The sequence below is a fragment of the Mandrillus leucophaeus genome, unplaced genomic scaffold (genome assembly GCF_000951045.1).
Source record: "Mandrillus leucophaeus isolate KB7577 unplaced genomic scaffold, Mleu.le_1.0 Scaffold409, whole genome shotgun sequence".
In the NCBI taxonomy this organism is placed as follows: domain Eukaryota; kingdom Metazoa; phylum Chordata; class Mammalia; order Primates; family Cercopithecidae; genus Mandrillus; species Mandrillus leucophaeus.
This window is the reverse complement of record NW_012104354.1, coordinates 568,097-581,033: the sequence shown is the minus strand read 5'-3', so window position 1 is coordinate 581,033 and position 12,937 is coordinate 568,097. Positions and strand designations below refer to the sequence as shown.

The following is a 12,937-nucleotide window of genomic DNA, read 5'->3' as shown; positions in this document are numbered from 1 at the left end:
CTCCCAAAGTGCTGGGATTACAGGTGTGAGCCATTGTGCCCAACTGAATAGGCATATTTTTAAAACTGAAATACACTTGTCTGCTAACAGTGGACTGAGTAATCTAGAAAATGACTAAGCATTTATTCCTTTTATGTGTAAAGATTGCCCTTTTTAGGAAAGGATGCATGGATGTGTAAATATAGGTATGGTTTTTAAAGGGGAAGGGGAAGTTCTAGAGATTTTCCAGGGAACTAGGATTGTACAACATCCCTTTAAGAAGTTTAGTGGGCAATAGCCGTCTGCATTTTTATGAACAAAGGTGTTCATTAGCCTTGACTGGTACCCCCTGGTTTGGATAGATTCAGGTCCATGTTATTAGCGTGGTACCATCTGTGTGTGGAGTGTACCGCACTGTGCCAGAGCCTGGAGCACACAAGAGTCTTGGTTATGCTCTTTCATGCTAATTTCCTGTAAGAGAGGCTACTAGACAGAACCGCTTTGTGCTCTTTTCTTTTCACTGCTAGCGAGGGTTAGGAATCCTACTTGCATTTAAAATTTTTTCAAATTTTGAAAATTCTAAGGGACTAATACATTTTACCTATTATACCAGGAAAAATGAATTACAGTGAGGAGATTAATGTTAGAATGGATATATGAAATAAATATATCTTGCAGATAATGCTGAAAATTGATACAGTTTAGAGACTGAAAACTCAAATGTTTATAGGGGCCATGGTCATTTTGAGGTGGCACCAATGTGCTTGCTTTGTGAGATTCTTACTTTAGAACATTTTTTTCCAGCTACTGTTGCTGTGGTCCTAGTGGTCTGGTTCCTGAATGAGAAGACATTGCTTTGTCTGCTCATAGCTAGAACCATCTCTTGTCTAAATGGTCTACCTAAGTCCGCTCCAGCCCCCTTGCAATCCCTTCCTCCTTTAGTAGTCTCAGTTATCTTTTGGAAATGTAAATCTCTTCACGTCACCCTTTAGTTTAAAAGCCTTTTGTGACCTCCATTTGCCTTTAGGATGCACACCAACACCTTCAACATGCGGCCTTCCAAGGTCTGGTCCCTGTGATTCTCACCAGCTTCTCTTCCATTGCTTCCGACTTCCTGAGATCAGGCCCTCTTGGCCTTCCTTCAGTTCTTAGCCGACCTGACATCCTCCTCCCATGGCATATTGTCCTCTCTGGAAGGTTCTGCCCTCTCTCTTTTTCCCATTCCTCTTCTTTTGGGCCAATCCTCACTCTATAGCTCAGCCCAATTGCCCCACCATATGAGCTTGTAACATCACACGCCTCTCCTACTTAGCATTGGTACTGTTTAATGATGACATGCCTTTCTGTGATTCTTTGATGAAGGCCTGTCTACCACAAAAACTGATAAGCTCCATAGGGTGGGCTGTTTTTTTTTTTTTTTCTGGGAGGGGTGCCCACCATTCTCAGTATGTAACATATCCTGCAGGTTCTTATTAAATATTTATTGACTGACCACAATTTCTTCTTGCTTCCCTTCTGGAATTTGACGGCTGTGACTCATGTAAGTCATAACCTCATCTATGACTTCCTTACTAGTCAGCCTTCCTCTATCTAAAGGTTCTACCTTTATCTGAGCTTTTTTGCTTTTATGGGAAAGTGTCTCGGCTTAGTCTTTTGGTGGCCATATGCACCATTCTTTTTCTTCCTCTGTGAAAACCCCAGCCCTACTCTAGGGCCATCTTATTCTCTGACTGAAATCTTTGCTGCTCTGACCATCTCTGGGTTCTCCTCAGTGGCCCATTCATGAGCCCCTCCTCAGCACAACTCCAGGCTAAGAGCATGGATTCATATGTGTCAGTAACAGCAGCAATAAAAGAGACTGATTTTTCAGTGATGATGTCAATAATCAAGGGTCCTGTGTGAAGTTCTTTAGTGTCTCTTAAACAAGAGCTAAATTCATTTGTCTCGTTGCTGCAATTTACCATCTGTTCTGCTACAATGAAGGAATTCCATTCATGAGAAATCTTACATTATCAAAAATCATGACATCAAAACAGTTGTTTGACTAGAAAAAAAGAATTAGGGATTGGATAATATCAGACTCAAAATAACAATGTTATTTTTCTTATAGAATTTTTTTCTAGTAAAAGTTTTTCTTAAAAAATATCTATGAAGGTATTAGCAAAATGTATCAATGAAAATAATCTAGTTTTGAACTACATATAGCATTTGCTCTGGAATAGTAGTTTTTGTTTCTCTTTATTTCCTACACTATCATTAGCAGAGAACCTTTTACACCACCCTATTTCCATTGTCATAATAATGATACACCAAGCCTACCAGACAAACCCACTGTTACAGACAACAGCTTCTCTCATGCTAAAGGGCTAGTTACAGATCTAGTATAATGTATTCCTAATACCAATTAAATTCCCTAATTTATCCAAATTGCTCCCCCCAAAAAACCCGAAAATGAAACTAAACCCTGTGTTTTTCTCAGATCTAGGCAGTCTACATCAAACAGTAACATCAGTGTATGAATGTTTTCTTGAATCAGGTGATGCAGGCCCAGTGTGTCAAAACAGAAACTGAATTCTACCGCCGCAGTCGCAGTGAGATAGTGGATCAGCAAGGGCACACGATGGGGGCGCTGTATTGGCAGTTGAATGACATCTGGCAAGCTCCTTCCTGGGCTTCTCTTGGTGAGTGTTTCAGCGTTCTTTGTGTCAGTGAGAGAAAGCAACACTGTGGGGAGAGGGACTGAGAAAGCACAGAGCTAGAGGGGTCAGATTAGCCCAGGCAGAACTATGACCCAAAGAGGTCATTCTTTAAAAAGCCCGCCGAGGAACTACCTCCACCCAGCTCACCTTAGTAGCCTTTCCATGAGCCTTAGGGTCAACCTCATTATGAGTTCTGTGCCATGCAAAGTTGCAACAGCAGGCTAAGCATGGGATAGATTCCTATACAAAAGTCTCAGCCACGTGTCTTGTTATTACTGCGTAGAATTTTGAATTTCTTTAAGAGGACATTCTGGGGCTAAAGAAGCGTGAACTTAAGCATCCCTTCTTCTGTGTTGGAGAATTCAGTCAGGTAGAAGTTTCGTCTGGTTATGTTAAAGTTTCCCTTTCTCTGATTCACCTTTAAGGACAAATAAAGATGTTCTTTAAGGACATAATGAAGATGTCTCTTAAGGCCATCTTTATTATGCCCTATTTAGCTCTTGGGGAAAAGATAGTAGAGGCAGAATCCCGAATGGGAAAGGTGACCAGTTGAAACAGTTCAACTAGCAACAGGTGAGATGACTGGCATGGAATCTGCAGTTTGAATTATCCTATCTATTCTGGTACATTTAAAAAAAATTAAGGAATAATAATGAGCCTTTGCCCTTCACTAGAGGTGACTTGAAACAAAGTTCAGTTAATAATGTAAAGAATAGTTTGGGGTCATGAGGCAAGGTCACAAAGTAGGAAGGCTGGGTAAGGTGTTTTTTTTTTTTTTTTTTTTTTTTTTTTTTTTTTTTTTTTTTTTTTTTGAGATGGAGTCTTGTTCTGTCATCCGGGCTGGAGTGCAGGGGGTGAGGCTCTTAAACTGGCTGTGAATGCAGATCAAAAGAAATTCATTCCAAACATGTTTTCATTAGTGCCAGATGGGTGACTCTTACAGAGAATTGGATTTCTAATCCAGTTTCTCTGACCAAACTCTTTATCAGCACCAACCAGATAAGAGAGCATTGAATGAGAATCAGAGGTAGAATTGGGGGGAAAATCCTTCTAGGATACTGGAAAGGTAGACAAAGAGATACTGTTCAGAGACTCTTGGATACTGATCCTGCTTTCTGTCTGTAGATGAGGTTGTGGACTTCTGAAACTGAGTTTGATTCAAGAAATGGGAGAGCCCAATTTTTGTAAATATTGCTTTAAATGATTCCATGTAGATTATTCCTGAGTTCCTCAGGAAGTATAGGTCTGTGGGGGGGGAAAAAAAAAAAACCCCTCAAACTCCAAGTGCTTTTTTGTTTTGTTTTGATTTTTTGTTGAGATGGTCTCACTCTGTTGCTGAAGTGGTGCAATCATGGCTCATTGTAGCCTCCACCCCACAGGCTCAAGCCTTCCTCTCACCTCAAGCTCCTGAGTACCTGGGTCTATAGCTGCACATCACCATGCCTAGCTCAGTTTTGTATTTTTTTTCTGGAGACAGGGTTTTGCCATGTTGCCCAGGCTGGTCTTGAACACCTGGTCTCAAGCGGTCTGCCTTCCTCAGCTTCCCAAAGTGTTGGGATTACAGACATAAGCCACTGCACCTGGCCTCAAAGTGCTTTTTTAATTCCCTCACTCCACGACAACAATCCACGCAGAAGACTTCTGTGACCAGATGTATGGGAGACTTCCCCCACACACCAAGCAAGCAATCACTTCTGCAGTGGACACCACGCGAGTGCCCTCCAATTTAAGTCTGACGCTATCTACCCACAGATTGTATCAGATTCCATAGGTTGAGAACTCAGTTCCACAAAGCTACCTTCCCCCTTTAGATAGCTGTTACAAGTCTGAGCCTCTAGAACTTCTGACTGACCAGCTTCAAGCTGGGGTTCCCATGATCCCCCCTTTGGGTTTAATTTGCTAGAATGGCTCACAGAACTCAAGGAAACATTCTGACTGCTGTATTACAAAGGATATTTTAAAAGACACAAATAAACAGCCATATGAAGAGATACATGGGGTGAAATTTGGAAGGGTCCTGAGTGCTGGAACTTTATCCCTGTGAGGCTGGGGTGTGCCACCCTCCAGGCATGTGGATGAGGCGTGTTCCTCTTTCTGTCAGCCTTCACGTGGTCAGCTATCTGGAAGTTCTTTGAACTCTGTCCTCTTGGGTGTTATCGGGAGACTTCATTGGACAGCCATGATTGATAACCATGTAGATATGTGATTGGACAAAGCGGGTATGATCTAATACCATTAGACTGAGTGGGGAAACATAGCAAGGCCTGCCCATTCAGCTTCTTGGCCTCTGTGTGAAGCATTTCCTCCTCCAGGGTATGAGGCAGGACACCTTCTGAATGAGTGTCTTATGACCCACAATCAGATTAGAGTCCTGCCTTGGGCTGGTGAAAAGAGGGAAGGAGAAGATCAGAGAGGTAGATTCTGTTTTCTGAGGCCTGCTTTTGAGTCCTAACGTACCTCAACATTATAACAAGAGTCTGTAACAAGGGCTATGGTAGTTGTGAGCTAGGAACCTGTATTAGTCTGTTCTCATGCTACTGATAAAGACATGCCTGAGACTGGTAATTTATAAAGAAAAAGAGGTTTAATGAACTCACAGTTCCACATGGCTGGGAAGGCCTCACAATCATGGCAGAAGACGAAGGAAGAGCAAAGGGACTTCTTACATGGCAGTGGGGTAAGAGAGAACTTGTGCAGGGAAACTCCTTCGTTATAAAACCATCAGGTCTTGTGAGACTTATTCATTATCACAAGAACAGCATGGGAAAGACCTGCCCCCATGGTTCAGTTACCTCCCACGAGGTCCCTCCTACAGCACATGGGAATTATGGGAGCTACAGTTCAAGATGAGATTTGGGTGGGGACACAGCCAAACCATATCTAACTGTAGAAGAAAAATTATATATATATAGTATCACAGTAGGAAAACCCAAGTACCAGAGCTTGGCTGTTTTCTAAACCCTGGCAGGATCCTGCCTGCCTGAGGATCACCAGCTCCTTGTACTTATTAGAGAAAAAGGGTATCAGGGAGAAGCTGTGATAAGTTTTCTGTATCTGCTTCTGCTCTGGGGGCCTCAAAGCCCCCGTTTAACCGCTGATTAGCCAATAAGTCCACTCCTTATAGTGCCTGCAGGTGGGGAGGTATTTGTTATCCCTTATCACCCGAAATGGTTATACTTTAAAGCAATCAGTAGCTACCTAGAATCTATAAGTTATTATATAAGTTATTATATACAGTCATGTACCATATAACATTTCAGTCAACAACACAGTGCATATATGATGGTGGTCCCATAAGATTATAGTACTGTATTTTCACTGTCCCATTCTATGATTAGAATTACCTACAGTATTCAGCACAGTAACATGCTGTACAGGTTAGTAGCCTGGAGCGACAGGCTATACCATCTTGGTTTGTATAAGTACTCTATGATCTCACAGTGATGAAATGGCCTAACAGCATGATTTGCTAATGCCTGCCCAGATGTTGTAGGGGTGACATGACATGATGTCCAGAGTGGCTCAGAGCCCTTCACAAACATGGGTGCCCTCCACTGTTGACTCTCCCTCACATGCTCACTCCCTTAGAACCCCGAGGAGCCACACGCAGCTGGGCCATTGGACAATGCCTGTCTGACTACTTGACCTTGCCATCTCCTGACACTCTTGATTATTTTCAGAGTATGGAGGAAAGTGGAAAATGCTTCATTACTTTGCTCAGAATTTCTTTGCTCCACTGTTGCCAGTAGGCTTTGAGAATGAAAACACGTTCTATATCTATGGTGTGTCAGATCTTCACTCGGACTATTCGATGACACTCACTGTAAGTTACTTGGATTGTTTTCTAAGATCGAAGGGGAGTTTTAGATGATTTCTTTAGTTGTTTGGTTACATTCTTTTGGGAAAATAAAAGAGAAATTAATTGAGGGTCAGAATACATATATTTTAGGCTAAAACCCTGCCATTTATGATGTGACCATAAGCAAAACCCTTCACATCTTGGTGATTCAATTTCTTCCTCTGTAAAATGATACGAGTCTATCTTCTTATGGGGTTTCTATGAGTAGCAAATAAAATAACTAGATGAAAGCAAATCACATATGCTATAAAGTGCCCCTCAAATGCAAGGTTATTTATAATTATGAGAGGCTGGAAATAGTCCAAACTTTATAAAAAGAAATGCTTAAAAATGGCATGTTACAGTGAAAAATCAGTAAAGCTATTCAGAATGGGCATGTGGAAAGCAAATTTGTATTTAAAAAACAAATTTCAGTAAAAAGAAAGGCTAGAAACTCAAAGTCTTAGGTGGCTATAGTTTAGAGGACACTAATAACACTGAAAATAGGTCACATTTACAGAAAAATTACAACACACCAGGTACTGTGCCTTCCATGGATTATTTTTTAAATTCTCACAAGAGTCTGTGACATTACTGCTGTTATTTTCATTCTACATATGAAGAAATGAAGACTGAGAAAGTCATGTAGCTAGCATTTTGCAGGACTTGGATTAACACTCAGGTTTCATAGTCTCTTAACCATTTCTGCTACCCTGACTTGCAGCAATTATTACTACTATTGTTCCTTAAAAACACAGCAACCAAGAATGCCTGTTTTTATTCTGTTTTATTTCTCCCCAGGTGAGAGTCCATACGTGGAGCTCCCTGGAGCCCGTGTGCTCCTGTGTGACTGAACATTTGGTGATGAAAGGAGGAGAGGCTGTCCGCCTCTATGAGGAGCCAGTGTCTGAATTGCTGAGGAGATGTGGGAATTGCACACGGGAAAGCTGTGTGGTTTCCTTTTACCTTTCAGCGGACCATGAACTCCTGAGCCCGACCAACTACCACTTCCTGTCCTCACTGAAGGAGGCTGTGGGGCTCTGTAAGGCGCAGATCACTGTAAGCACAGGTCATGGCGGAGGGCAGGGAACTGTGGCCTTGTGGGGCTCTCCTGCTCTTGGGCCAGCTCCTTGCATCCTGAGATTTGCATGTCTCCCCCTTGGTGCTGGGTTTCTCTGAGGCCTGGGGGAAGATTGGCCTCTTCCCACTAAAAGCAAACACCAAATGATTTCTATTTCTAATCCAGGATTTGTCAGAGTTGCTGGTGACCACCACTCATTTGTCCCATCACTCCTCCTTAGTGGGCAGGTGCAGCGAGGGAGAGGAGGCTCGAGTCATCACCACTGCCTGCATGTCTACTAGGTTCCAGGCTCTGTTCTAGGTGCTTCACTCCCTAGTCTCTGACTTTCACCACAGCTCCAGGCATTATCATCTGCATTTTATAAGTGAGGAAGCCAGTTTAGGAGGTTAAGTGATGAGCTCGAGGTCCTGTAGCTGGGAAGCATTGGAGCCCAGCTGACGCAGTCTAATTTTAAGTAGAGTCTATTAATATTCACTCTAGTCTCTTTGATTTATTGCTTCAAAGTAGCTAAATCACCAAATCTTTTTATAATTGCCAAGATATAAAAATGGGATGATCAGGATGTGGTGTTATAAAAATTGTGCAGCTGGAGAATTTGGAAGTTGTCTAGTAGTTTGAAAACCTTTCCTTCCTTCTCCCCTACACATAGCAATTGGAAATATATGTACGTATATATGTTTTTAAATTTTGTTATCCTATCTTCTGGACACTCGGGAAATACCTTTCTAGAAAGTTATATTCTCTGTTTTTAGAAAATTTAAAATTTGTTTTACACTTTAACTTCATAGAGAAGGATTTTCTACATTTCATTTAGAAATAATCATATAAAAACACCTAATTCTTGTCTTTCATTTGAAAGAGGCCTAACAACTGAAAACATACCTTCTTTCTATAGTCACATAATAAAATCCACGTTATCGAAGAAAATGACTTACTCTTACATATTTTTTTTTCCAAAAAAGAAAAAAAAAATATGTACTGGATGTATTTGCAGTCTCTAAACTTATGATTTTGAAAACAAGATTGTTTTCTTTCCTGAGTTAGGCCTTCATTACCTTGAGATGGGAAATTGGGGTGGGAGAAAAGCAGGACTCTTTCTTTGTTCTACCTCATTTTGATTTCAGTGAGGCTTGTCCTTCTTAAAGAGATAAAATGATAGTAATAATCATGTTAGTTAACGTTTATTTCGGCGTTAATATAGACTAGGCACTTGGCTTCTTTTCTCAAGGGAGATGCCAGAAACTTGTTCTCCCCCTCTCCCTGAAGCCAGGGTACAAGCTTGAACCCCAGGCTCTGCAGTCAGACATACAGAGAGGAGATTTCCAATCCCAAGAAGATAACCAGCGTGAGCATGGCACCAGCATCTCTTTCGGCCTTGGTCTTCCAGCAGCAGAAGCTGATGCTACCCTCGCAGCTTCCTGGGCAGGCTAACATGAGCCACATGGACCTTGTTCCTGTGGCTGCTTTAGGACCTTCACTGGAACAGCTGGGCGGTGTGATCTGGGAATTTGCCATCTAAATTCAAGCCTGAGTCTCTGATCCTGAAGAGCTACCCGATGCACTTTATTAAGCTTCTTTTCTGCTTCTATCAGTATAGGTTTCCTTGTTTATAACTCAGAACCCTGAATGATAACATATTACACAAATATGTGAGGCTAAATTATATATAGTGAAAATGGGCCGGGCGCGGTGGCTCACGCCTGTAATCCCAGCACTTTGGGAGGCCGAAGCGGGCGGATCACGAGGTCAGGAAATCGAGACCATCCTGGCTAATATGGTGAAACCCCATCTCTATTAAAAAAATACAAAAAATTAGCCAGGCGTGGTGGTGGGCTCCTGTAGTCCCAGCTACTTTGGAGGCTGAAGCAGGAGAATGGCATGAACCCAGGAGGCAGAGCTTGCCGTGAGCCAAGATCGCTCCACTGCACTCCAGCCTGGGTGACAGAGCCAGACTCCGTCTCAAAAAAAAAAAAAAAAAAAAAAGGCCCTTTGAAATTCTTTATGTCACACATAACATATTATGTAAGACTGAGATGTTGCATCACAAATGCACACATTAAGAAACCAGGTTGCACTCAGCCCCATGCTCACACTAAGAGACGCTTGCAAACCGCCCCCACCCCCCACCTCTGGGGAGCAGCGCATCCTCACTGTGGGCATATGCTATTCGACTAATTAAGTGGAATGGAGCTGACACGATTTAAATTGCACTCTCTCTTTTTGCTGCTATTTTGCGGAATTCACACATGTAAAAAAAAAAACAATAATGTGACTTAACAATGCAATAAAAGAGAGAAGCTCTAATGGTAGAGCTTTTGTAAATTTCTGGCAATGGGCTTTCTAGATTTCTGGATCTTTTCAGAAGACTCGAATGTAAGCTCCACAGTTGGGCTCTGTAGCTAGGTCCAGATATATCCTTAGAAAGTCATTAAAACCACCCAGGCTGTATGTAAAAATGTTGCTCTCTTGATGATACGCTGAGAAAAACTGTAAAAGATGTAGAGCTTTGAGCTTCTTGTGAAATATTCTCCTTAATGATTGGAGACGATGTATTTCCTTGGTTTGTGATTATAATTTGGTAACTTTCCATAGCCTATAGTCATTTTCCATGTATTGTTTTGTGTTTGAAACTGCACTGTAGCAGTTGTAGAACCAAAGTTGTGGGCAATGCACTCCTTATTAGGCCCACATAAATGTTTGCAGGAAATTATACAGACTGTATCACTCTTCCCTCATCCTTCACTTCATTCATTTTTTTTTTTTTCTTTTTCAGGCCATCATCTCTCAGCAAGGTGACATATTTGTTTTTGATCTGGAGACCTCAGCTGTCGCTCCCTTTGTCTGGTTGGATGTAGGCAGCATCCCAGGGAGATTTAGTGACAACGGTTTCCTCATGACTGAGAAGACACGAACTATATTATTTTACCCTTGGGAGCCCACCAGCAAGAGTGAGTTGGAGCAATCTTTTCATGTAACCTCCCTAACAGATATTTACTGAAGGAATCTAGGTTGTATTTTCAGTGGACAATGGGAATAAAGCGTTTCTAAAGCACTGGCTGGAGAGGAAGGCAACAGAGACAAGGAGAGAAGCCAAGGGACATGTCTGTGTGCCGCCACCCATCTGAGCGATTGCTCTGCGAAGAGTTGTACACTGAACACTTTCAGGGGAGCCTGTTTTCCCAGGCAATGTCCTCAAACAAGCCTGTGCCGGGGTGTCCTGGAATCTCTGCCAGGACTGTGTTTTTAGCCCTTCACCTTTCAGCTTTAGCAGGACCTGAACCAGTTATAACAAGATGGCCCTGCAGCTGGTTACAAGAATGTGACATGGCAGGATCTATAGAACCAAACGGAAGGTTTTAAGGTGATGTAGGTCCTTCATAGTTAGCTTTGGGGAATACTGAATACACAAATGAAGTGCTTTGTTATTATTTCAGAGGGAATGGCGATTGAAATGCTGCAACAGAGATTTCGTGGTGGTAGCCATATTGATAGACAATTTAGGAGGTTTATTGGTTTATTGTTGCTATTTGATTACTGTTTGGGGTAGGACACTTTTTTCTTTTATGGGTTTTGTTGTAAGATATTGCTTTAACAACAACTTCTTTTTTTAAAGGCTGTTAGAGTGATCTTCCTTTGAAAAATGTGCTCACATGGAAATGAATGCCACTGAGATCACTGGAAATTTCTAGGGGTTCTGACATTGGTCATCACCCATGTGGGCTTTAGACTTGGCTAAATCCAATATGCTTTCCAATGCAAAGCCTGCGAATTGGATTTAAACTTGTTGGCCCTGGCAGCAAAATGGTGTTCCTTTTAGCCTTTTTATTTTTATTGACTAATTATAAATTGCTATAGAATTGTCTTATTATACATTATTCTGTTTATAAAATTACATTGATGATAAAGCAAATGAGGCAAAATGTTAATGAGTAGCTATTTGGGTAAAGGTATATGGGTATTTTTCTGTGCGTGTGAAATTATATGAAAATAAAAGTTATATAAATTACATTGACAAATTGATATTTCATCTGTGGCTTATTTAACCATTCTATAAATATTCAATTTTGCCCAATACTGTGCTGGGCCCTAATTTCCATTTAGCTGTAGTTATTATTCTGCTTGGTAAACTGGGTGAGTTTGAAGAATCTAAACTAAGACATGTGAAAGGTCTTCTCTGGACACAGTCATGTAAATGGTTATAGAAAGGACCAGCAAGGAGTGTTTGGCTTTAAAACTAAGATATTATTAGTGGTTTTGGTTGAAAAATGAGAAGCATTATGTTCAGTGACTCTAAAAGTAGCTACAGACAATCCAGTCTTCTCCTTCACTATCTAAGAGTATCTTTATTTTATATGTTCTCTCTCTCACACACACACACACACACACACACACACACACACACACACACACACAGCCTTATCGAGGGGACTAGGACTTAGGGCTGGGACTCCATAGAGTCTTACTTGATAAATATTGTATCATGTTCTTATGACTCTTGCAAATCCCGTTTTAGCAAAGCGTTGCTGCGGGCGGGGAGGTCTGCTCTTCTTCACACCTGTTCGTGTTCTGCCAGGAGCCCTGAGAAAGGGCTTTCAAGCTGATGGGCCAGAGTATACTTTGTAGTTCGCCCTTCCTAGTTCTATAACCTGAATCAAGTTATTTAACTTCCTGTGCTCAGTTTTCTTGTGGCTAAATGGGAGTGGTAACACCCACCTTGTAAGTTTGTTTTGAAGAATAAATAAAATAATTTAGCTCAAGGACTGGGCCCCACATTGGCACATAGTGACACTCTGTAATGGAAGCACCATTCTGGGCCTGAGCTTGGTGTCCTGCAGAGGGTAAGGCTTCCAGTCACAGTCTCTAGATTCAAATCCAGGTTCTGAAGCTTCTGACTGTGTGACCTTGGGCAACAATTCAACCTTTTGAACTGTAGTTTCCACCTCTGTAAAATGGAGCTAATGATCCCTCACCTTCAAAGGTAGTTGTGAGGCCTTAACAAATAGGGTCTGGAACAAATTAAAATGCTAAGTATATGGTGATTGTACTTTTTAACATCACATTCATTATCACCCAGTTAGTACAGAAAGCAATAGTAAAAATGAAGTGAAGAGAGGCAAATGGTAAGTTCTTACAGCAAATTCTTTCTGAAAATAATACCAGAAAAGAATAATTTGTAAGGGAAGAATAAATTAAAGGACATAAATATATGCTGACACCAGCTTCTAAAAGAAAAGAAATGTGCCATATACGTATTATTCCCATTAAGGAATAGTAATAGCCCAAACATTCTTCCACAGTTCATGTGTGGCAGTACAGTTAGCCATTTTTTACTTTTTTCAT

General features: G+C 41.3%; 1 protein-coding gene across 2 annotated transcripts in view; it reads left to right on the top strand.

Moving 5' to 3' along the window:
- The window catches only part of MANBA (mannosidase, beta A, lysosomal), a 143,336-nt gene extending 132,414 nt beyond the window's left edge, over nt 1–10,922 (top strand). For both annotated transcript variants that reach the window (XM_011992258.1, XM_011992259.1), the window contains 4 exons: nt 2,516–2,660; nt 6,359–6,501; nt 7,318–7,575; nt 10,371–10,922. In XM_011992258.1, coding sequence (XP_011847648.1) covers nt 2,516–2,660; nt 6,359–6,501; nt 7,318–7,575; nt 10,371–10,595 — 771 coding nt within the window. In that variant the 3' untranslated portion in view covers nt 10,596–10,922. The remainder of the gene's footprint in view (nt 1–2,515; nt 2,661–6,358; nt 6,502–7,317; nt 7,576–10,370) is intronic.
- The last annotated feature ends 2,015 nt before the right edge of the window (nt 10,923–12,937 follow it).